The sequence below is a fragment of the Eubalaena glacialis genome, chromosome 11, assembly GCF_028564815.1.
Source record: "Eubalaena glacialis isolate mEubGla1 chromosome 11, mEubGla1.1.hap2.+ XY, whole genome shotgun sequence".
NCBI classification, from domain to species: Eukaryota; Metazoa; Chordata; class Mammalia; order Artiodactyla; family Balaenidae; genus Eubalaena; species Eubalaena glacialis.
The window spans coordinates 32,593,463-32,616,686 of NC_083726.1; the positions used below are offsets into that span (position 1 = coordinate 32,593,463).

General features: G+C 36.4%; 1 protein-coding gene across 1 annotated transcript in view; it reads left to right on the forward strand.

Annotated features, from left to right (window-relative positions):
- The window catches only part of CEP290 (centrosomal protein 290), a 105,697-nt gene that overhangs the window by 75,539 nt on the left and 6,934 nt on the right, over window positions 1-23,224 (forward strand). The window contains exons 41-49 of the mRNA XM_061205182.1: window positions 4,395-4,517; window positions 8,733-8,878; window positions 9,222-9,377; window positions 11,451-11,574; window positions 15,828-15,962; window positions 17,337-17,423; window positions 18,109-18,273; window positions 18,795-18,917; window positions 20,580-20,752. Of these exons, the coding sequence (XP_061061165.1) occupies window positions 4,395-4,517; window positions 8,733-8,878; window positions 9,222-9,377; window positions 11,451-11,574; window positions 15,828-15,962; window positions 17,337-17,423; window positions 18,109-18,273; window positions 18,795-18,917; window positions 20,580-20,752 (1,232 nt within the window). The remainder of the gene's footprint in view (window positions 1-4,394; window positions 4,518-8,732; window positions 8,879-9,221; window positions 9,378-11,450; window positions 11,575-15,827; window positions 15,963-17,336; window positions 17,424-18,108; window positions 18,274-18,794; window positions 18,918-20,579; window positions 20,753-23,224) is intronic.

A 23,224-nucleotide genomic window follows, 5' to 3' on the forward strand; every position in this document is an offset into this window, starting at 1 on the left:
GCATTAATTTTGTATCCTGCAACTTTACCATATTCATTAATTAGCTCTAGCAGTTTTCTGGTGGCAGTTTTAGGATTCTCTATGTATAGTATCATGTCATCTGCAAACAGTGACAGTTTTACTTCTTCTTTTCCAATTTGTATTCCTTTTATTTCTTTTTCTTCTCTGATTGCCATGGCTAGGACTTCCAGAACTATGTTGAATAATAGTGGTGAGAGTGGACATCCTTGTCTCGTTCCTGATCTTAGAGGAAATGCTTTCAGTTTTTCACCATTGAGAATGATGTTTGCTGTGGGTTTGTCATATATGGCCTTTATTATGTTGAGGTAGGTTCCCTCTATGCCCACTTTCTGGAGAGTTTTTATCATAAATGGGTGTTGAATTTTGTCAAAAGCTTTTTCTGCATCTATTGAGATGATCATATGGTTTTTATTCTTCAATTTGTTAATATGGTGTATCACATTGATTGATTTGCGTATATTGAAGAATCCTTGCATCCCTGGGATAAATCCCACTTGATCGTGGTGTATGATCCTTTTAATGTGTTGTTGGATTCTGTTTGCTAGTATTTTGTTGAGGATTTTTGCATCTATATTCATCAGTGATATTGGTCTGTAATTTTCTTTTTTTGTAGTGTCTTTGTCTGGTTTTGGTATCAGGGTGATGGTGGCCTCATAGAATGAGTTTGGGAGTGTTCCTTCCTCTGCAATTTTTTGGAAGAGTTTGAGAAGGATAGGTGTTAGCTCTTCTCTAAATGTTTGATAGAATTCACCTGTGAAGCCATCTGGTCCTGGACTTTTGTTTGTTGGAAGATTTTTAATCACAGTTTCAATTTCATTACTTGTGATTGGTCTGTTCATATTTTCCGCTTCTTCCTGGTTCAGTCTTGGAGGATTATACCTTTCTAAGAATTTGTCCATTTCTTCCAGGTTGTCCATTTTATTGGCATAAAGTTGCTTGTAGTAGTCTCTTAGGATGCTTTGTATATCTGCGGTGTCTGTTGTAACTTCTCCTTTTTCATTTCTGATTTTATTGATTTGAGTCCTCTCCCTCTTCTTCTTGATGAGTCTGGCTAATGGCTTATCAATTTTGTTTATCTTCTCAAAGAACCAGCTTTTAGTTTTATTGATCTTTGCTATTGTTTTCTTTGTTTCTATTTCATTTATTTCCGCTCTGATCTTTATGATTTCTTTCCTTCTGCTAACTTTGGGTTTTGTTTGTTCTTCTTTCTCTAGTTTCTTTAGGTGTAAGGTTACATTGTTTACTTGAGATTTTTCTTGTTTCTTTAGGTAGGCTTGTATAGCTATAAACTTCCCTCTTAGAACTGCTTTTGCAGCATCCCATAGGTTTTGGGTTGTCGTGTTTTCATTGTCATTTGTCTCTAGGTATTTTTTGATTTCCTCTTTGATTTCTTCAGTGATCTCTTGGTTATTTAGTAACGTATTGTTTAGCCTCCATGTGTTTGTGTTTTTTACGCTTTTTCCCCTGTAATTCATTTCTAATCTCATAGCGTTGTGGTCAGAAAAGATGCTTGATATGATTTCAATTTTCTTAAATTTACTCAGGCTTGATTTGTGACCCAAGATGTGATCTATCCTGGAGAATGTTCCGTGCGCACTTGAGAAGAACGTGTAATCTGCTGTTTTTGGATGGAATGTCCTATAAATATCAATTAAATCTATCTGGTCTATTGTGTCATTTAAAGCTTCTGTTTCCTTATTTATTTTCATTTTGGATGATCTGTCCATTGGTGTAAGTGAGGTGTTAAAGTCCCCCACTATTATTGTGTTACTATCAATTTCCTCTTTTATAGCTGTTAGCAATTGCCTTATGTAATGAGGTGCTCCTATGTTGGGTGCATATATATTTATAATTGTTATATCTTCTTCTTGGATTGATCCCTTGATCATTATGTAGTGTCCTTCCTTGTCTCTTGTAACATTCTTTATTTTAAAGTCTATTTTATCTGATATGAGTATAGCTACTCCAGCTTTCTTTTGATTTCCATTTGCATGGAATATCTTCTTCCATCCCCACACTTTCAGTCTGTATGTGTCCCTAGGTCTAAAGTGGGTCTCTTGTAGACAGCATATATATGGGTCTTGTTTTTGTATCCCTTCAGCAAGCCTGTGTCTTTTGGCTGGAGCATTTAATCCATTCACGTTTAAGGTAATTATCGATATGTATGTTCCTATGACCATTTTCTTAATTGTTTTGGGTTTCTTTTTGTAGGTCCTTTTCTTCTCTTGTGTTTCCCACTTAGAGAAGTTCCTTTAACATTTGTTGTAGAGCTGGTTTGGTGGTGCTGAATTCTCTTAGCTTTTGCTTGTCTGTAAAGCTTTTGATTTCTCCATCAAATCTAAATGAGATCCTTGCCGGGTAGAGTAATCTTGGTTGTAGGTTCTTCCCTTTCATCACTTGAAGTATATCATGCCACTCCCTTCTGGCTTGTAGAGTTTCTGCTGAGAATTCAGCTGTTAACCTTATGGGAGTTCCCTTGTACGTTATTTGTCGTTTTTCCCTTGCTGCTTTCAATAATTTTTCTTTGTCTTTAATTTTTGCCACTTTGATTGCTATGTGTCTCGGCGTGCTTCTCCTTGGGTTTATCCTGTATGGGACTCTGCGCTTCCTGGACTTGGGTGGCTATTTCCTTTCCCATGTTAGGGAAGTTTTCGACTGTAATCTCTTCAAATATTTTCTCTTGTCCTTTCTCTCTCTCTTCTCCTTCTGGGACCCCTATAATGCGAATGTTGTTGCGTTTAATGTTGTCCCAGAAGTCTCTTAGGCTGTCTTCATTTCTTTTCATTCTTTTTTCTTTAGTCTGTTCCGCAGCAGTGAATTCCACCATTCTGTCTTCCAGGTCACTTATCCGTTCTTCTGCCTCAGTTATTCTACTATTGATTCCTTCTAGTGTAGTTTTCATTTCAGTTATTGTATTGGTCATCTCTGTTTGTTTGTTCTTTAATTCTTCTAGGTCTTTGTTAATCATTTCTTGCATCTTCTCAATCTTTGCCTCCATTCTTATTCCATGGTCCTGGATCATCTTCACTATCATTATTCTGAATTCTTTTTCTGGAAGGTTGCCTATCTCCACTTCATTTAGTTGTTTTTCTGGGGTTTTTTTCTTGTTCCTTCATCTGGTATATAGCCCTCTGCCTTTTCATCTTGTCTATCTTTCTGTAAATTTGGTTTCTGTTCCACAGGCTGCAGGACTGTAGTTTTTCTTGCTTCTTCTGTCTGCCCTCTGGTGGTTGAGGCTATCTAAGAGGCTTGATGGGAGGCTCTGGAGGTGGGTAGAGCTGACTGTTGCTGTGGCGGTCAGAGCTATGTAAAACTTTAATCCACTTGACTGTTGCTGGGTGGGGCTGGGTTCTCTCCCTGTTGGTTGTTTTGCCTGAGGCAACCCAACACTGGAGCCTACCCGGGCTCTTTGGTGGGGCTAATGGCAGACTCTGGGAGGGCTCACGCCAAGGAGTACTTCCCAGAACCTCCGCTGCCAGTGTCCTTGTCCCCACGGTGAAACAGAGCCAGCCCCCGCCTCTGCAGGAGACCCCCCAACACCAGCAGTTATGTCTGGTTCAGTCTCCCCCAGGGTCACTGCTCCTTCCCCTGGGTCCCGATGCACACACTATTTTGTGTACGCCCTCCAAGAGTGGGTTCTCTGTTTCCCCCAGTCCTGTCGAAGTCCTGCAATCAATTCCCACTAGGCTTCAAAGTCTGATTCTCTATGAATTCCTCCTCCCGTTGCCGGACCCCCAGGTTGGGAAGCCTGACGTGGGGCTCAGAACTTTCACTCCAGTGGGTGGACTTCTGTGGTATAAGTGCTCGCCAGTCTGTGAGTCACCCACCCAGCAGTTATGGGATTTGATTTTACTCTGATTGCGCCCCTCCTACCATCTCACTGTGGCTTCTCCTCTGTCCTTGGACGTGGGGTATCCTCCTTGGTGAAGTCCAGTGTCTTCCTGTCGATGATTGTCCAGCAGCCAGTTGTGATTCTGGTGTTCTCGCAAGAGGGAGTGAGAGCACGTCCTTCTACTCCGCCATCTTGGTTAATCCTCCTTTTTTTTTTTTTTTTTAACATGTTTATTGGAGTATAATTGCTTTACAATGGTGTGTTAGTTTCTGCTTTATAACAAAGTGAATCAGTTATACATATACATATGTTCCCATATCTCTTCCCTCTTGCATCTCCCTCCCTCCCACCCTCCCTATCCCACCCCTCTAGGTGGTCACAAAGCACAGAGCTGATCATGTTATTCTTAAATATCAATAGTGTCATTTAGAAAGCATGGTTAGCTGTAGTCTCAGAAAGTTTCTACAACTGGAGTATTTATTGTGTATTTTGTTTGATACTTTTTTATTTGTAAAATGTAAAAATACATCTTATTTTTCAGGGCAAAGCTCTGATAGATAACAAACGAAGTTTAATTGAAGAACTCCAAAAGAAAATTAAAAAGCTAGAAAGCCAACTGGAAAAAAAGGTGGATGAGGTAGAAATAAAACCTACGAAAGAAAAGGTACGTGAAGAAATGTACTGATATGTTTAAGGTAGTGATAGACTTAGTTAAATATGTAATTGAAGAACAGATAATTCATTGATCTGAGGACCTGATACATATACCATAAATGGTACTGGATAACATAGAGAAGTTTAAGACAAGTTTCTGTCCTTTAGGAATTTACAGGTCTATTTGAAGAGACACCAATAATGTAACTCTTATTCAGAAATTACTATATCATCTTCCTGACATTACCGTACATCCCAAATCCCTTCATACCATACATATCCAGCTGTATTTATCACTTTTCTCAATTGTTTATATAGATTGGTTTATATAGACCTTTGGGAAAGAAAGCTGGGCATTTTTATTCTGCTATCTTGACCCAAATGTATCCTTTTTAATCCTTCAATGGACTGGACTATTATTTCAGGGTAAAAAAAGTGACTTGGAGTATATTCAATATTTGCAGTAATAATCAATAACCAGGGCTTCCCTGGTGGCGCAGTGGTTGAGAATCTGCCTGCCAATGCAGGGGACACGGGTTGGAGCCCTGGTCTGGGAAGATCCCACATGCCGTGGAGCAACTGGGCCCGTGAGCCACAATTACTGAGCCTGTGCGTCTGGAGCCTGTGCTCCGCAACAAGAGAGGCCGCGATACTGAGAGGCCCGCGCACCGCGGTGAAGAGTGGCCCCCACTTGCCGCAACTAGAGAAAGCCCTCGCACAGAAACGAAGACCCAACACAGTCATAAATAAAAAAAAAAATAAAAAAAAAAATAACCAACCCACTCATAAATTGATTCTGTAATGTGAGAAAAATAGCTTAAAATTTTCTTACAAGTTAACTAGTAAACTATTTTGTAATAAAAATTATTGATAGACATAACCCAAGGAAAAACTAAAATTGGCTAAAATCCACATAATTAAATATGTTGTAAATAATAAACTGGAGACTTAAGATATAAGTAACATTGAAAATATCAAAAGTGACCTTGGAAATATTGGTGTTAGTAGTAATGTTTGTCCCTGAAGAAAATCCCAGTGGAGGAGCCATAGTTAGGAAGAATTTTTATTGTAACGTTGACCCAGAAAATATTCATATCTATAAGATAATTTCAATAACATGAAAGAAAATTAAGTATCTTTAATGGCACTGAATAGAAAATAGGTAATGGGATTAAAATGTTTTAGTAGGATATATTCTAGAAAAACATTTTCCTTATGAAAATTTATCATCGTCAATATAATTTTGATCTAAATGTTTGCATTTATATACATGGAACCACAATATACTTGTCAGAAGCTTTGCTGGTGAAAACTGCAAGGTCAAAATGTCCTTACTATTCAGGATTGCTTTCTTTGCTGCCTCCCTACTTGGTCATAAGTCTAATCCTTGGGTACTAGTTCCTAACCTGATTCCTATCAGAATACCTCAGTAGCCTTGTGGCTTTGCCTGAACCTCTAACTTCTGTGCTTCAGTTTATTTCTCCTTAAAATAGAAATAATACTATTTGTAATTCCAGCTTCTCAAGATTATTTTGACATGAAATGAAATAATATATGAAAGTCTTTGTAAGCCATCAAGTCTATACCAGGGTATGATATTAGAAAAAGAATGAGAACACAGAGAGCTACAATAATATTACAATCTATATTCAGGAATCTGCTGAGAATATTCTTTCAGATTCCACAGCACTGGTCATTTCTAATTTATAATTTTTTTTTTTACTCAAAAAGTGGTTTCATATTGAAATTTCAACACCTTTTTCTCTGTAAACAATGTTTGAGGGGCTTCCCTGGTGGCGCAGTGGTTAAAGAATCCACCTGCCAATGCAGGAGACATGGGTTCGAGCCCTGGTCCAGGAAGATCCCACATGCCATGGAGCAACTAAGCCTGTGTGCCACAACTACTGAGCCTGTGCTCTAGAGCCCGCATGCCACAACTACTGAAACCTGCACACCTAGAGCCTGTGCTCCGCAACAAGAGAAGCCACCGCAATGAGAAGCCCACACAGTGCAACGAAGAGTAGCCCCCGCTCACCACAACTAGAGAAAGCCCACGTGCAGCAATGAAGACACAATGCAGCCAAAAATAAATAAATTAATTTTAAAATTAATTAATTAATTTAAAAAAGAAACAATGTTTGAGGTCTATCTATATAAGATAACAAAACCCACCTCCAGTCCTTGCGTTCCTGTGTTTCTTATGCTTCTCTACTTGTCTCTGTAGCATTTATTACTTTCTGACAGACTAGAAATTTACTTATCCACGTGTTGATCTTTTGGACTGTTAACTTTGATGGCAGGAACTTTGCCGGTTTTGTTTATTTTTGTATCCTCAGCCACGGGAACAGTCCCTGTCACGTAGTAGATGTTCAGTATTCGTTGGATGAATGAAAATTTTAAAATGCAATAACATTATCCTGAAATTTATGATAAGAAGCTATTGGTACAGAAAATGCAAAAAGAGAACTTCTCATCCTCTCTTCTCCTCTTTTCTCCCCCAGTTGAGATCAGACCCTTGGTGACATTTGCCTTTGTTGTTTTTCTGTTTATTTTTAAATTACTTCAGTCTTGTTTCCCTACTTCACTCCTACTTCAGAGAATAATATCAGATGGGATAGAACTGCCCAATCTCTACAGAGTACACCATGCTGCAGAATTGTTTACATATACCTTTTGCCCTCAACTAATACTTACATTTCTGGAAATACACAAAATTCCTTGTATGTATTTTAGAAAATAAGTTAATAACTATCAAACACTTACTGAAGTTTTTTACATTTTTTTAAAGGATACATGTTAGCTGAACTAGATAAATAAGGTAAAAAATTGGCCAGTATGGGAGAAGATCGTTTTGATAGGGCTACTTATCTTAGTTGGGTATTTGACTTTAAACTATGGCTTTTAATCCTTTCAGCCCCAACATTCTCTTTTATAGTAAATACAGTGTTTCATAATGTCCCCTTTACTATTTCAAATGAAATTTTTAGTTAATATAAACTACCTACATGCATAATTTCAAAATTTCACCATAAATGCCCTAAATGAAATATGAAGGAGAAACATAAAAGGAAAATAATTTATAAAAATAATAAACATATTAATATATTTTTCATAATTCACCATGTAAATGCTTCATAGAAAACATAATGAAGTAGTCATGTGCTTCCACCTTTAGGAAACATTGATGTGAATTCAGAGCTACAAATGCAGACTAATACAAATGTGGTCTGTTGGCTCCTCACATGTCACAAAGGCATTGCCATTTGTTAATTTGATTTCCAAAATAGTAAACAGTTGTTTCTGTAGTTCTCAGCAAAATGACGTCTGTAGTCTTCACTTTTATAAGGCTGCTGTATTCCTAGAAAATTCAGTACATAGTAAAACCATTAAAAAATTGCTTGGTGGAAAGGACATAAATTCTTAGCTCAGACAATTGTGAACAGAATTTTTAACTATATGAATGTTCAGTAGGACACTTGATATTTCTTCAGTACATGGGACTGTTCTTCATTACATAGACTTTCCTTGGACACCTTATCAATTATAACAAACCACAACACCTAGCCCTGAAGTGTCCTAGTTCCTTCCCTTTTTTTTTTTTTTAAAGCACTTATCACCAGCTAACATACGTCAAAATTTTTTTTTCTTGTTTTTTGTCTGTATTTTGCTCCCTTCCCCTAATCCAGCCAACCAACCAACCAACATAAACTAGACTGTAATACCCATGAAGATAAGTCTTTTTTGTCGGGTTTATTCATTGTTTCTATTCCTAGTACTTAGAGTAGTACCTGGTGCATGATTCACACTAAGTAAATATCTGTTGAATAAGAGAAATAATGTGCATTGAAGATTTGAAGGAGTTGTGATACTAGGAGATTGCTATGGTCTGACAAAATCGGGTTGGTCATTTATACATATACATTCTTTGTTGGAAGTTTACTTTAGTCATCATCCATTTGTATTAGACTCCTTTAGGAGTGTTGGCATTAGTCCAGACTGTTCCCCAGAATTTCATCTGTCAAGTTATAGAACACAGAATCTTAGACTGAAGGGCATTTTTGCTTACAGCTTGGCAGGCCTAAAGATTCTAGAAGTGACATAGCAAAATGAACCTGTTTACATATTCTTTAGGAAGTATTGGTTTACCATTGTTCTAGTAAATTGTAATTGATCAATCTAAAAAACAATATTGGTAATTTTCTTCCTCCTTTGTTATTATTTACAGAGTGCCAGAGAAGAAGTAATTAGGTGGGAAGAAGGTAAAAAATGGCAAACCAAAATAGAGGGTATTCGAAACAGGTTAAAAGAGAAAGAGGGGGAAGTCTGTATTCTAACAAAGCAATTGAATACTTTGAAGGATCTTTTTGCCAAGTGAGTTGAAATTTAATGTAAACCTAATTAATTATGTATAGTCTTTAATAGACCTGGAAGTTATATAGTTTTTGTGTACTTGATAATATGAAAAATTTTTTAGTTTTAATTATCATTTATTATCTATAGTTCACTTTTTATTTTCTTTAAAATGTGTATTAAATATATTTTAACAATTTATAAGTGTAGTTTCCTATAATTTTGAAATAAGTTAGCTCATAGCAAATACAGAATGATCCAATTTTTGTATATTGGCCTTACAATAAGGAAGCTGCAATTTAATAAATTGAACAAGCCAAACAGTGAATGGTATATTTTCATGATTCTGTATTAAATCCCACAGAGCTGATAAAGAGAAACTTACTTTGCAGAGGAAACTAAAAACAGCTGGCATGACTGTTGATCATGTTATGGAAGTGCGAGCACTGGAGTCAGAAAAAGAGTTAGAAGAATTAAAAAAGAGAAATCTTGACCTAGAAAATGACATATCATATATGAGGTAAGCTAATACATGGAAATGTAGAAACTGATATAATAAATGTGTGTTATCTTAAGCTTGGGTTCTGTTGATTCTTTTCCCATGTGAGTTGAGATATTCCTGCTTTTTTATGCCACATAAATATGGATTATATTCTTGAACTTTTGAATATTATATTCTGTGACTCTGGATCTTGGTTAAATTGTATGGAAAATGCCGATATATTTTTGTTTTAGCAAGCCCGGATAGGTTCAGGCCCCATGTGCTAACCTGCTTTATGTGGGCTATGGTTCCGGTATCATTTTCAAAGCTTTTACAATGCTCTTTGGCCCTGTTCTGCCTATGCAACTCCCTATTGGCAGTCTGGTATGTGGGCTGTCTTCTGTTCAGTTCTGAGTCTTTAATATTCTGATTAGGATCAGATCCATACATTCATGCTCAGGGGTGAGCCCAGAAGTTCATAAACAACTTTATAAGGTTCCTTTCTTGAGCTCCTTTCCTTCTGTGATCTCCCTGATACATTTGGTTTCTCTCGGGCTCCCCTTTTTGGTACTTCGAACCAAATCTGTTGCCCTGTTGCGCTGTGCACTTCAGCTATTGTGCTCTTGTCTGCAGCTAAGCCAGCAGCAGGAGGGCAGAAAGGGGATGTGGCGGAGGTGGGGGGCACTACTTTGCCTTCCTACCTTATTAATTACAGCTCTACCAATTGGAGAAGAAGATTCCTCTCCCTAAAAATTTTGGCTCCTGTGAGTTCCCATTGCAGCCTCTGCCACCACTGCCTTGAGATTGCCTGAGGGTTGGGACATGAGAGAATGCATAGAAGAGAAAAATCAGAGGGATTTTTGCACTGTCTGTGAGAATTGTTAAGCATCCTTTCTCCTTAGTGGAGCTAGAACTTTAAGCCTTGCCTGGAGCTCTCTCCCTCTGTGCTGACGCTCATCTTCAGGTTTCAAGCTGTGTTGTATTCAGGTCAGGAAATACTAGAGGAAAGGAAAAGGTGAATTTACCACTTGTTTGCTGATATTTCAGATTCTCGTGTTTTGTCCCAATCTGTAAAATACTTACTTTTCAAGGTCCTTGTGAGCTTTCAACCTACATTCCATCTCATTTCCTTCTAAGTTATTGTTTCTTAAATTCTTCAGAATTTTCCATGATGGAGAAGAACGAAATGATTGAAACATTTTTCTTTGTTTTGACATCTATTTATAGCTACTGTCTGGTCCTAGCCTCCCTGTTTTTCTTAGTCTAAACATATGTTCAGAATAAAACCGAATCCTTTTAATTCTCCTTTGCAGTTTTCTCAAGGATCAAAATATTTTAGTTTGGAAACCTTCTAATACTTTTAGATATTTAATAGCTTTTTTTCTAATATGAATCTGTGGAGGCTGAAGTAATTGGAGAAGACTTTATAAAAGAGATTGAACTTGTATTCTCAGTTCAAATCTGAATTTCCGAATTTTATGAATCAGATCTAGATTTTAAAGGCAGAAAGGACATTCCGAGAAAACAGAACCCTAGCAGAGACATAGCGGCAGGAGTGAATCTTTCATGTGTGGGTAAGAGTGGATTTATTTGCCGAAGTAAGGGAAGAGTCCTGGACAAATGTGCTGAACAGGTGTGCTTGTGCCAGAGAGCGGAGGGCCTTGTAGGCCATGCAGGTGAGTAGTATAGATGGAAGAAATAGATTATTATCTGGCTCCACTAAGAACCTTATAAAATCCTTGACCATCTTGAGAAGCGCATGGATGTTATGAAATTATTATATAATGTTTTAAAAATAGTAGGTATTTTTATTCAGCTATTTTACACAATCCCCAAAATAGATGCATGTTCTTTACAAATGTTAATGTATTTTTTTTTTAAATCAAAATACCCTTTTTAACTCATAGTTTAAAGGAGGCCAGCCGTGAGTCCTCTGTAGAGGATCAGTTTATAATATAGTCATATTTTAATTTAATTTTTGTGAAGTTTTCAAGTTTTGTAGAATTTAAAAGAAATACAGTGTTAAAAATATTTTTTTCTATTTTTTAATATGATAAAACAGTAAAAAGTTGGAAGTTTGAACAGTAAAGAGTCTGTGATTGTTGTTCATAGGGCCCATCAGGCTCTTCCTCGAGATTCTGTTATAGAAGATTTACGTTTACAAAATAAATACCTCCAAGAAAAACTTCATGCTTTAGAAAAACAGTTTTCAAAGGATGCATATTCTAGGCCTTCAGTAAGTGCACATCTTTTCTTTTCATTTTTTTAATTCTAAAGTTTAAAAGTGAAATCAACTTCTACCTTTATCTAGCTAAAAACAGTAGATCCTTCTCATTAATATTAATGAAATAAATCCAACTTTTATTTTTACTAGGTAGTGATGTATGTTAACTTCTATAATCCTATTTACATAATAATGGTAAACTTATGATTCTTATGCTTTGCATAAAATGTCATTACAAATTATTTCTGGAGATTTTTAAATGTAGTTATGAGTTTTGCTCTGACAAGAACATATAGTTAGATAAAATAGGAAGGTATGTTATAACATTATTTCCATTCAAATATGCAATACATTTCTCATTTTTCTTTATAAAGTCTCATTAATGTAGAATTATTTGTTGTATCTTACTTTAAAACATTCATGTGTATATTTTTATTATTTTTTTTCCTTTTCTTTTCCTGTTTCTTCTCTTTCGTCTGCTTCAAGCAGAATCTGTTATGTGACGCAGCTACGCTTTCTCCTCTTGCTGCCAGTGTTAATAAATACAGGCATAATATTTTTCACAAAAAGAACAATTTACACAGGAACCAAAAAAACCCCATAACAGTACTCAGAATTAAAAATAGGAAAGGAATAGATGTTAGTGACAACTTATATCATCAGGTACCTAGGAATATTCTACAGTGTTACAGTAATGAAGAAAAACACAAAGCAGAAGATATTGTAGATCCTACTGAGTTAAATAAATCTGAGTCAAGACCAAATAGTAAATCGAGTCCATTTAGGTCAACTAATGGTACCTTGACGGATTTTAACTCCAATTTTGAAAAGGAACCAGATCGTAAAGTTGAAAAAATTAATCAAGACTGTTGTGAAAATAATAAACAGGAATATAAAAACAAGGAAGAGAATGAGCTAGGCAAGAATGAGAAAGAAAAGGGACACATAGCTGAAGATGTGAGTCACAACAACCACACGGATCCAGAAGAATCTGCTGGGGAGGACTGTGGTTACGCCACAAGCGCTGCCGCAGCGAGGCAGTGTGCTGGGGAGGACTGTGGTTACGCCACAAGCGCTGCCGCAGCGAGGCAGTGTGCTGGGGAGGACTGTGGTTACGCCACAAGCGCTGCCGCAGTGAGGCAGTGTGCTGAGGAGGAGGCACAGGCAAACTCTGAGACTGATGTGTCAGTCCAGCCAAGAAATGAAGCGTCCCAGGTTTGAGTACATGGCAGTCCTTTATTTCTCTCTTGGCTGAGTTTTCTCATAGCAAGTAGTATACGTATATGGTGCAAATGGAAACAAATTGTGTAGGATTTGTAAAGAATATTAATTATTAATAAACTTCTCCTTAAACCCTAATATTTGACTAGTTCCTACAAAAACTTAGTGGTTGTACATTTCCTGATTCATTTTAGTACTCACTGTTTTACCGTTGGTATTCGCTTAAAAAGTATTAGATTAGATAACAGAATAACAAAAATAAGTCACTTTAGATGAGTTCGTTTTGCCTTAGACATTCCTACTTCAGCATGCTGTAAGATCTCACTGCAAGTAAAATTTCACTACAATGAATAATATCAGTAAAAATCTGTTATGATGCTGTGTAACATTCTAACATATATAGCAAGTTCCTTTGATGGTCTTTTTGCCTTGTATTGTAACAGATACTTTTTTATAATGAGAAAAGGAAGCTTACATGTATTGCCTAGGTATAGTTTTCACAATACTCTGCAGAGAATTATTTCTACTTTATGTGGGAAGCTTGGAGAATAAGTAATATCTCTAGTGATCAAGAAGATGCAGAACCAGGATTTGAATGGAGGTCTAATTCTACAGTTTATGAACTTTCTACATACACACTACTTTTGGTCAATTTATTCAAGAAGTTTGTTCCCAGTTGAAATCAAATAGCATTCATTCATTCATTCATTCCTTTCCACTTCAGATATTCCAGTCACCTAAGTCCTCATTCTCATTAAATCAGACATTTAAATTAAGAGAAAATGGATGAAAATGTCTTAATTCTTATTTCATTTCCTTATCCAGGTACATAATGCTTCTTTTTTTCACTTGATAATAAGTAATTGAGAATTTGAGACTTCCACTGTGTGTTATTGCTAACTCTCATCCACTAAGAATTTGACTTTTGGCAGTGTATACCTTTTAACAGGATTCTTCTTCTATAGAACAATTTGGAAGTCCCCCCAAAATTGATTATACAAGAATTTTATTTATTTTACTTTTATAGAAGTTTCATTAGAATTTGTTTTCCAAAAATTTGGACAATCTCAACTAATACTTTTAGTTTTGTTTTCTGAGAATAGGAGGAAAAAATGATCCACATTCACTTACACAAAGAATTGCATCCATATTTTAGTGAGGAGAACTGTTGAAAAAATTCAGCAGTTCATGTAATATCATCAGATAGAATTATTCTCTTCTGTGAATGAAATTTAATATATTTTATATCTATCAGTTAGGGGTACTTATTATCATTTATTAAATAGCTATCATAGACTGAAGAGATGAAGTAAGGGAGACAGAAGAGCTCAGGGATAGGGAACTATAGACTTCTATGTCTGAAGAGACCTTAAAAATCATCCTGTCTAGTGCCTTCATTTGTAAGATGCAAAAACAGAGGACCTTGCAGGTGGCATGATTTGCCTAGTGTTAACCTTAATAGTAGTAGAATCAGAATGTATACTTGGGTTATCTGACAGAGAATAAGTAGGAACATATTGCTATAGTTTACTGACACCATGAAATATTGCCTGTCTTCTTTTTCTTGCCACTATATATGTTTATATGCACACACATTCCCTCAAACAGTTAGAAATCAGGTAGATGCATGCAGTGTTTCTGCCAGTGTTGTGTTGTATGCCCTCAGGTCAGAATCAAAGGTCAGCCCAGAATTTCTTTACATTTCTGTATCCTATTTTCTAATTTCTTTACTTTTACTGCATTTTACCTAAGAAAACTTTTTTTTTTAACCTAATGGTGAATATGTCAGAATGTATTTAACCTACTGCTAATTAAAGAGATGTTACAGAGCCATGTATAATAAATGTATTTATAGAATATTATACTTTAATAATAATAATGTAATGTGTAATATATAAATGTATAATAATATGATAATCATAATAATGTCTGTGGAGTTATTGAGTTGATAGTCGATCAAGCCAATAGAGAATGGAATGGGGGAGAAAAAACTAAAGCTGTTCTGGGTGCTTTCACAAGATTATCTCATATAATGCTCTTAACAAGTTTATGAGGGTAAGGGGTATTCTACCCACTTTATAGGAAAAAGTAACCAAGCACAGATTTCTCTTTCAAATAATCTATAGCTTAGAATGAGAACTGAAAATGAACATAAATAATAACCCAAGGTGGATTCATGCCAAAAGAAATGCAAATAAAGTGTTACTGGATTTCAGAGGAGGGAGTGATTACTTTAGCTCAAGGAATGATGAATAGCTTTCTAAAGGAGGAGGAATTGAGGCATTTTTGTAGGCTTGTAGATTTGTTTGCTAGGGCCACCACAACAAAACACCACGGAGTTGATGGCTTAAACAACAGAAATGTATTCTCTCAGTTCTGAAAGCCAGAAGTCCAAAATCAAGGTATCGGCAGAGTTGATGGCTTCTTTAGGCCATGGGGGAAGGATCTGTTCCAGGCCTCTCTCCTTGGCTCACAGATGGCTAGCTTCTCCCCGTCTCTACAGTGTCTCCCTTCTATGTATGTCTGTATGTCCACATTTCCCTTTGGTATAAGAACATCAGACCTTGTTGGATTAAGGCCCACCCTAATGACCCTGTTTTAACTTAGTTATCTCTGAAAAGGCCCTATCCTCCAATAAGGTCATTCTGAGGTACTGAGAGTTAGGACTTCACATATGAATTTGGGGCTGGGTGGGGGTTGGGGCATGAGACAATCTGTAACAGGTAACAGTACTTTATTTTTGCACTGGAAGGACCACCACAAATTCGTTTAGTCATTATGAGAGTATACATGGAGGCGTTATATGCGTGGACATTATTAACTCATACTGACTTTGCTTTCTATATTAATTACAACAGACTGATTACGTTTTCTCATGTGAGTTTGTTTGTTCGTTTATGGTTGTTTTCTCTAGAGCTCTCCAATTTTCTCATTCCTTTGAGGAGAAATGTTCCCTTTCAGCGTAGTGTTCTCTTATCCAGTGTGTCTTATGTAGCTTTTATTTGTTACACCTTAAAAATATTCCTAACTTCATTTTCCTGAAGACTTCAGGAATAGAGTCAGATGATCATTATCAAAAAGAACAGGAGCTCCAAAGGGAAAACTTGAAGTTGTCATCTGAAAATATTGAATTAAAATTTCAGCTTGAACAAGCAAATAAAGATTTGCCAAGATTAAAGGTAAATTTAATATTCTTTATTATAGTTAGGAAATCTAATGCCTTTTTCTCCCTACTTAATTGTTATGTTTACCATGTTAGCTTATGAAGACGTCAGAAACTCATATTCATAAAATATCATGGTAGTGTTATACTTTCTACATTTGCTCATTTAACAGTTATTTGTTGAGGGCCTTTTTTTGTGTCAGGTACTCTTCTAGGTGCTGGTAAACAGCAATCAAAAAAATTCTTGCACTTGTAGAGCTTACATTCCAGTAAGGGAAGGCTCATAATAGGTAAGCAAGTCAATATGTAGTATGTCAGCTGATGTTAAAGTGCTAAGAAGAAAATGCACAGTTAGTGTGAAGGGTGTGTGTGTGTGTGTGTGTGTGTGTGTTGCATAGGGGTATAGTTGACCCTTGAACTGCGAGGGTCCACTTATATGGGGATATTTTTCAGTAGTAAATACTGCTGTACTACCTGATCCGTGGTTGGTTGAACCCACAGATGCAAAGGAACTGCAGATATAGAGGACCAACTATAAGTTATACCTCCACATTGTTCAAGGGTCAACTGTATATGGGATTGCTCTTTAAAATAGGGTAGTAAGGGGAGGCTTCCTTAATAAAGTGATATTTTAGCAGAGAGCTAGGGGACAGGTAAGGAAGTAGGTCATACAGATACTAGAAAAAGAGTTCCAGGCAACAGAAATAGCAAGTTCAAATGTCATGTGTGTGGCAAGATGATGGTTGATGTATTTAATTAACCCTTGTCACACTTTAAAATATTAGGATAGCTCTAAAAATATAAAGTCTTTAAATTAAAAAAAATATTTTAGGATAATTGTCTCTTTTAGAAATTTTACTTTATTTTGATGTTTATAATAAGTTTATTTTTGGTTTTCCAAATCTTATCCTATTTAAGGGAGTCCTTTTCTCTTGACTGATTGTTTCATTTGTGTTTTTTAACTTAGAATATCAGCAATCTGTTAATTCCACTGGTAATGGTATAATTAAGCTATATCCTGCTTCTCATTCTGAGTTTTATACTGTTAGAACCAGTGTCAGAAGATCAGTTGTCTCTTTCTCTGTACTATATGGGTAAGGTTCTACATATGTAATCTATGGGAGAGTTGAAATCAGGAGTTCTAAACTCAAATTTATATTGTATACTAAGGCAATAATGCAGGAACTATTTCTTGAAATTCATATACAAAATGCTGTTGTATTAATTCAGCATATGTCATGGTTCAAAATCCTCCTCATTGGTGTAAAGACCCACTTGTTTAATTCAGCTATACAGTTGAAGAGACTGATAGTTCAGATGAATTGTTTGCCTTTCCTTTTCAATGGCTATAGCTATGTTAAATTGTTACATGTTTTCTTTAATCTTCTAGAATCAGGTAAGAGATTTGAAGGAAATGTGTGAATTTCTTAAGAAAGAAAAAGCAGAAGTAGAGAGGAAACTTGGCCATGTTAGAGGGGTGAGTATGTGAGAGTATGCCATATGTTTGTTTTGGCTTCAGAAGTGATAAGCTGGAAATGAAAAAAAAAGTTTGGATATGTCATAACTACTGATATGCCTTTACTAGTGCCTCTAGTCTCAATTTTATTCTGCTGCATCTATAATGTAAGACATCATTAAGCTTTCTCTCTGTTTCAAGTTAATGTATTTTATCATCTGTCTCATCTTACATGCTTTTTATTCCACTTGGACTCTATACCATCTCTTTTTTCATTGCATATCCCTCTACACCTTGAAAACATTTAACTTCCAGGAATCTTCCGTCTGTTCATTGAGGTAACTACTAACTGCTCCTTGGTCTGATTCTAACATTTTATAATTATTTTTTATGATATCCATGGCAGCTTCCTAGTTATAATGCTACTATACTAATGTTCTTTCCAGTATACCAGGGTTTAAGCTGTTACTTATTAGCTGCATGACTTTAGGAATATCAAATTCTTTGAGTCTTGATTTTCTTGTATGTAAAGTAAGGATAAGTCCTCTTTCACAGGGTTATTATAATGAGTTGAAGTCATACAAGCCTTGGCTTCAAATGTTAGGAACCAACAATGAGTTTAATAATAAACCTCTTATATTCTTGGTACTTCATATTATACTCTCTAAAATATTTGATTAAATAAAAAGTTAACATTTTTTCCTAGTCTGGTAGAAGTGGAAAGACAATCCCAGAACTAGAAAAAACCATTGGTTTAATGAAAAAAGTAGTTGAAAAAGTCCAAAGGGAAAATGAACAGCTGAAAAAAGCATCAGGAATATTAACCAGTGAAAAAATGGCTAATATTGAAATGGAAAACGAAAAATTGAAGGTAATATTTTTAATGTGGTCATTTGTACAGAATGTTTTACTGATACAATTTTTATTAATTTTTAAGGACAATTTAAAATATAGTGTATAAAGTGGCTTTAATGGATGCAGTAGATATTTTACACATACAGAAAAAAAATGTTGGAGACAAGGCTAAGAGTAGTTAGAGTAGCACCACTTGGTCATCTTATTATTTCCAGGCCATTGCTTCTCACTCTGGCAGCATAAAATAATTAACTGTATCTATTTTCAAAAATACAGCTGCCTAAGCCCCCAATCTTGAGATTGATCAGATTATTTTGGGACTGGTCCTACCATCGGGATTGTGATTTTTTTTTTAAGTCATCAGCTCATTCTAAGCCAAGATTGGGAACCTCTGCTCTAGATGACCAGTATTAAAGGGAAGAATTTAATTCTAATTATATCAAATATGGTCTCTAAAACCACATTAAACTAAGTTTTATGAGTTTACAAGATCGTTTATTTCCTTGTTTTGATAATGTAGAGTTTTTTAATTACTAGGCTGAATTAGAAAAACTCAAAGTTCATCTTGGACGTCAGTTGAGCATGCACTATGAATCCAAGACCAAAGGCACAGAGAAAATTGTTGCTGAAAATGAAAGGCTTCGTAAAGAACTTAAAAAAGTATGGCTTTCATTGTTGACTATACTTATTTTTATGTTAATTAACTGCTACATTTTGGGAAAATGGAATGAAAAAGTTGATGAGAGTATCTACTCAGAGTAGGTATTAAGAGATTTAGGAATTGTGTTGTTTTTTGTTTTGTTTTGTTTTATTTTTATTTATTTATTTTTTAATTGGGGTATAGCTGCTTTACAATGTCGTGTTAATTTCTGCTGTACAGCGAAGTGAAGCAGCTATATGTGTACATATATCCCCTCTTTTTTGGATTTCCTTCCCATTTAGGTCACCACAGAGCACTGAATAGAGTTCCCTGTGCTATACAGCAGGTTCTCATTAGTTATCTATTTTATACATATTAGTGTATATATGTCAATCCCAATCTCCCAATTCATCCAGGAATTGTGTTTTTATGCCCATCATCCTTTCACTATGAGGAACATTGAAAATAAAAAATTAATAAATTCAGAGGCAGTATAATGTAGAAGCCACATAGCCAGGATTCAAATCCTAGCTTTATTACTTTTTTTTTAAAATAAATTTATTTATTTTTATTTATTATTTTTGGCTGTGTTCGGTCTTTGTTGCTGTGTGCGGGCTTTCTCTAGTTGCAGCGAGCGGGGGCTACTCTTCGTTGTGGTGCACGGCCTTCTCATTGCGGTGGCTTCTCTTGTTGCAGAGCACAGGCTCTAGAGCGCGCGGGCTTCAGTAGATGTGGCGCGTGGGCTCAGTAGTTGTGGCTCGTGGGCTCTAGAGCACAGGCTCAGTAGTTGTGGCTCACGGGCTTAGCTGCTCTGCGGCATGTGGGATCTTCCCGGACCAGGGCTTGAACCCGTGTCCCCTGCATTGGCAGGCGGATTCTTAACCACTGTGCCACCAGGGAAGCCCGCTTTATTACTTCTTAACTGTGGAAACTAGGGGAATCTACTATTCCCTCTCCTTCTCTCAATTTCCTCATCTATAAAACTGGGAATATTGAGTATATCTATTTCACAGAGCTGCTACAGGGTTTAAATGAGTTAATATTTATGCACATGTCTTAGAATAATGCTTGATGTACCATAAAGAGTATATGAAACTATCTTGTTAAACAGTAAGATTCCTTTCTATTTAAGTGGCAAAATATATTCCTTGCCCCAGACAAATAGGTGTTGTTATTTATATGGATGATCCAGTGAATAAATTGCAGTTAATATTTTTAAACTAGTTACAGTGGTATATGAATGTATTGTGAGGCCAGAGTGATACTGTGCTGTGAATGTGGATGTTTAATAGTGGAAATAATCTGTGGTACTTACACATAGTTTATACTTATAGTTATGTCTCTCAGGTATTAAAAAGTCAAAACATCTTTTAAAAATCTAAAGACATAAACTATCCCATTTTCTCTATTACAGACAAACAAATATGACAAATTTAAAGTAACCACTAGAGTAAAATATTGTATTTTCCTAACCTCATTTACATGATCTGTTCTAATTATTATGACCATATTGCTGTTTTAGAGTAAAAGAAACATTGGATTTTTATTGGAATGTTAATCGGCATTTAGAAGTCCGGGTTATTTTCTTTCTCGTTTGTAGTGATTGATAATTTTGAATATACTATATCCATGAGAACAGTATTACATTTTGGCATAATATACTAATTAGCTTTTAATGATAGGAAACTGAAGCTGCAGAAAAATTACGGATAGCTAAGAATAATTTGGAGATATTAAATGAGAAGATGACAGTTCAACTAGAAGAAACTGGTAAGAGATTACAGTTGGCAGAAAGTAGAGGTCCACAGCTTGAAGGTGCTGACAGCAAGAGATGGAAATCAATTGTTGTTACAAGGTAGGAACAAACAGTTTAAAATTTGCACAGTTTAATGAGCTCTAATTCTGCCATTATTGTTTTTAAAGAATATGACAGTATCCTGATTCACTTAGTTCTTTCGTGAAGAACTGTTTGGTTGTTTGTTTTAACATGATCCTCACTTTTTCTTCCTTAAAATATTTAACTAATTGGGGTGTCGGCATGGGACAGAGGAGAGTTGGGGCTGGGCTAAGGGTGTTGGAGCTGGGTGGGCATCACGAAGCTGCTGTCAGCCATGAGCCTGGACTGATGGTGCCCAGCTTCTCCTGGGTGCTGCTTTTCTCCAGCTACAACTGCAATTTTGGAGTTACGTTCTGGGCATCTTGCTCTTCAAATAGCCTCAACAGATGAATTCAGCAAACAGTTTTAGTGTCTTACTGGCCTCTGCTTTCTGGCACTTGATTTTCTCCCATCCCTTGAGCCTTTTCTGCAAGTATGTGCAATTCCTGCCTGTCAAATCAACTTTGTGGCTATGAAAGAGGTGATAGGAATTCACTAGTAAACATTCATATGTTCATTGTCACTATCACCAGAGGTGGTTCATCATAACTCTGATGAGTCAGTAAAAGGCTTTGGTGTCATTCTCACTTCCAACGTTAAGCAGCTGCTTCAAGGAGTATATGTAGAAGCCAGAGACCAGTGAGATCCTGCCCATGTCCTTTCCCAATAAAGTCATCCTGTATGAAGTGGTGTTCTTGACATCTACTGGCCCCATTTCAGAAGGCAAACGCATCTTTATTTTACCATATTCCTAGAGTTCCTTCTGTCTGTGCATCTCAGTATCCCCTTGGATATCTACCTGCTGTTTAGAATGGACTTGATGTGGATTGGCAGTCACCATCACTGCAGCTGGGATGGGAATCTTAGCACTGTGAGGCTACCGCACGCCCCCTAGTGGGCCTGTTGCACTCACTTGCCCTTGTCAGACAAGTCTAAGGAGAAAAGAGAAAGGTTTTGCAGGTCGATAAGAAGGCCCAGGTGACCAGGCAGTCTTGGAGAAGGGTCCTTGGTTCCTGTTCTAACATCATACTGAGAGTACTCAGAATCTACTCTTCCCCCATAACTGTTTCTTAATTCTGTCAGAGGGCTAGTGTGAGGGCTAAATGAAATAATATGTGTGATAGTATAAAGGGGAGAAGGGGTCTTCTTTTGCCTGCTTGGACTCCAGCAGAGGCTCTCAACCAGCAACCCTATCAGTTGATTTCTTGGTTGGTCCTTTATTTCCTTCTACAATCACACATGGACTCAAAGAATTTTGAGTTGCTTCGAGATGTATTTATACAGCAGGTATTTACTCAGTACCTGCTGCATGCCAGACTCTGCTTTATGTTAGATGTATTTCTAAAAGGCCTGCTTTGACTAGGTTCCTTCAGAGAGCCAGGTAGCTTCCAGGGCTTAGAAATACCTATTTCTCACTATGCCCTTAAGTAAATTACAGTTCTTCTGTGAGTTTAAGTTTTTTTAAAGCTGTGGAAATGATAATCCCTGTCCTCTTCTTTTCTAAAAAAGGGCTCTGTGAGGCTGCAGAAAAGATTATTAATGTGAAAAGGGTTTATAAAGTTTATAAATATTTGAAGGGGTGATGAGATTTAACATAACTGAAGATGACTTTGCCCTTTAGATCATTTATGTGTTTTTTGTCTGAGAACTGTACAGGTAACTGAGCATAGAGTAGGCCTTCAGTAAGCACTTTTAAAAAAAACTAAGTCCTAGTAGAATCCACTTGACAGAAGGCTAATTCTGATCTTTGGCCTCAAGCCTCCCTAAATCCACCAAAAAAATTGCTGAAGTCTGCAGATGGGATTAGACACCCAGTTCAGTAAAGTGGTTTGGAGATAATCTTTTGGTACCCATTCACCATTAGGCTCATGCTGAAATCTTTATAGTTGCTCTGTTATTTACTCAACAAACTAATAACATCTATTCCACATCCAGCTTTATAGCACTGACTGCTGAGACAGGCCGGGGTGATGCAGGAGCTCTTTTAGATAGGGTGGTCAGAGAAGGCCTCTCTGACTGGGTGGCATTAGAGCTGGGAATTCAATGACGGAGTGAGCTTCAGATATTTCACCACTTTGATAGCTTTTGTCAGGTTAAGAGCGTTGCCTTCTAATCTAGGTTCCTAAGGTTTATCACAAGCTCTTTGATAATAATTATATTATTTTGTTGTAATACTGAGATAATAATTTTCCTTCCTTATCCTGTCCTTACCTGATTTTGTTGCCAAAGTGTTCCTTCTTTTATTTTCCCTGGAAAAATTTGAATGTTATAAGCATTGTCTCCTTTAAGGTGGTATGATGGGTTTGTAAAACCATTTTGGCTCAGTGTTTTAGAAGTTTCTTTTGGAGTCTGGATTTTTTTTTTTTGAACTATTGATAATTTCTTGAAAATTTACAAATCTATTTAGATTTTTACAAGCTTCATCCCTCCCGCATCTTATGCCATTTTTCT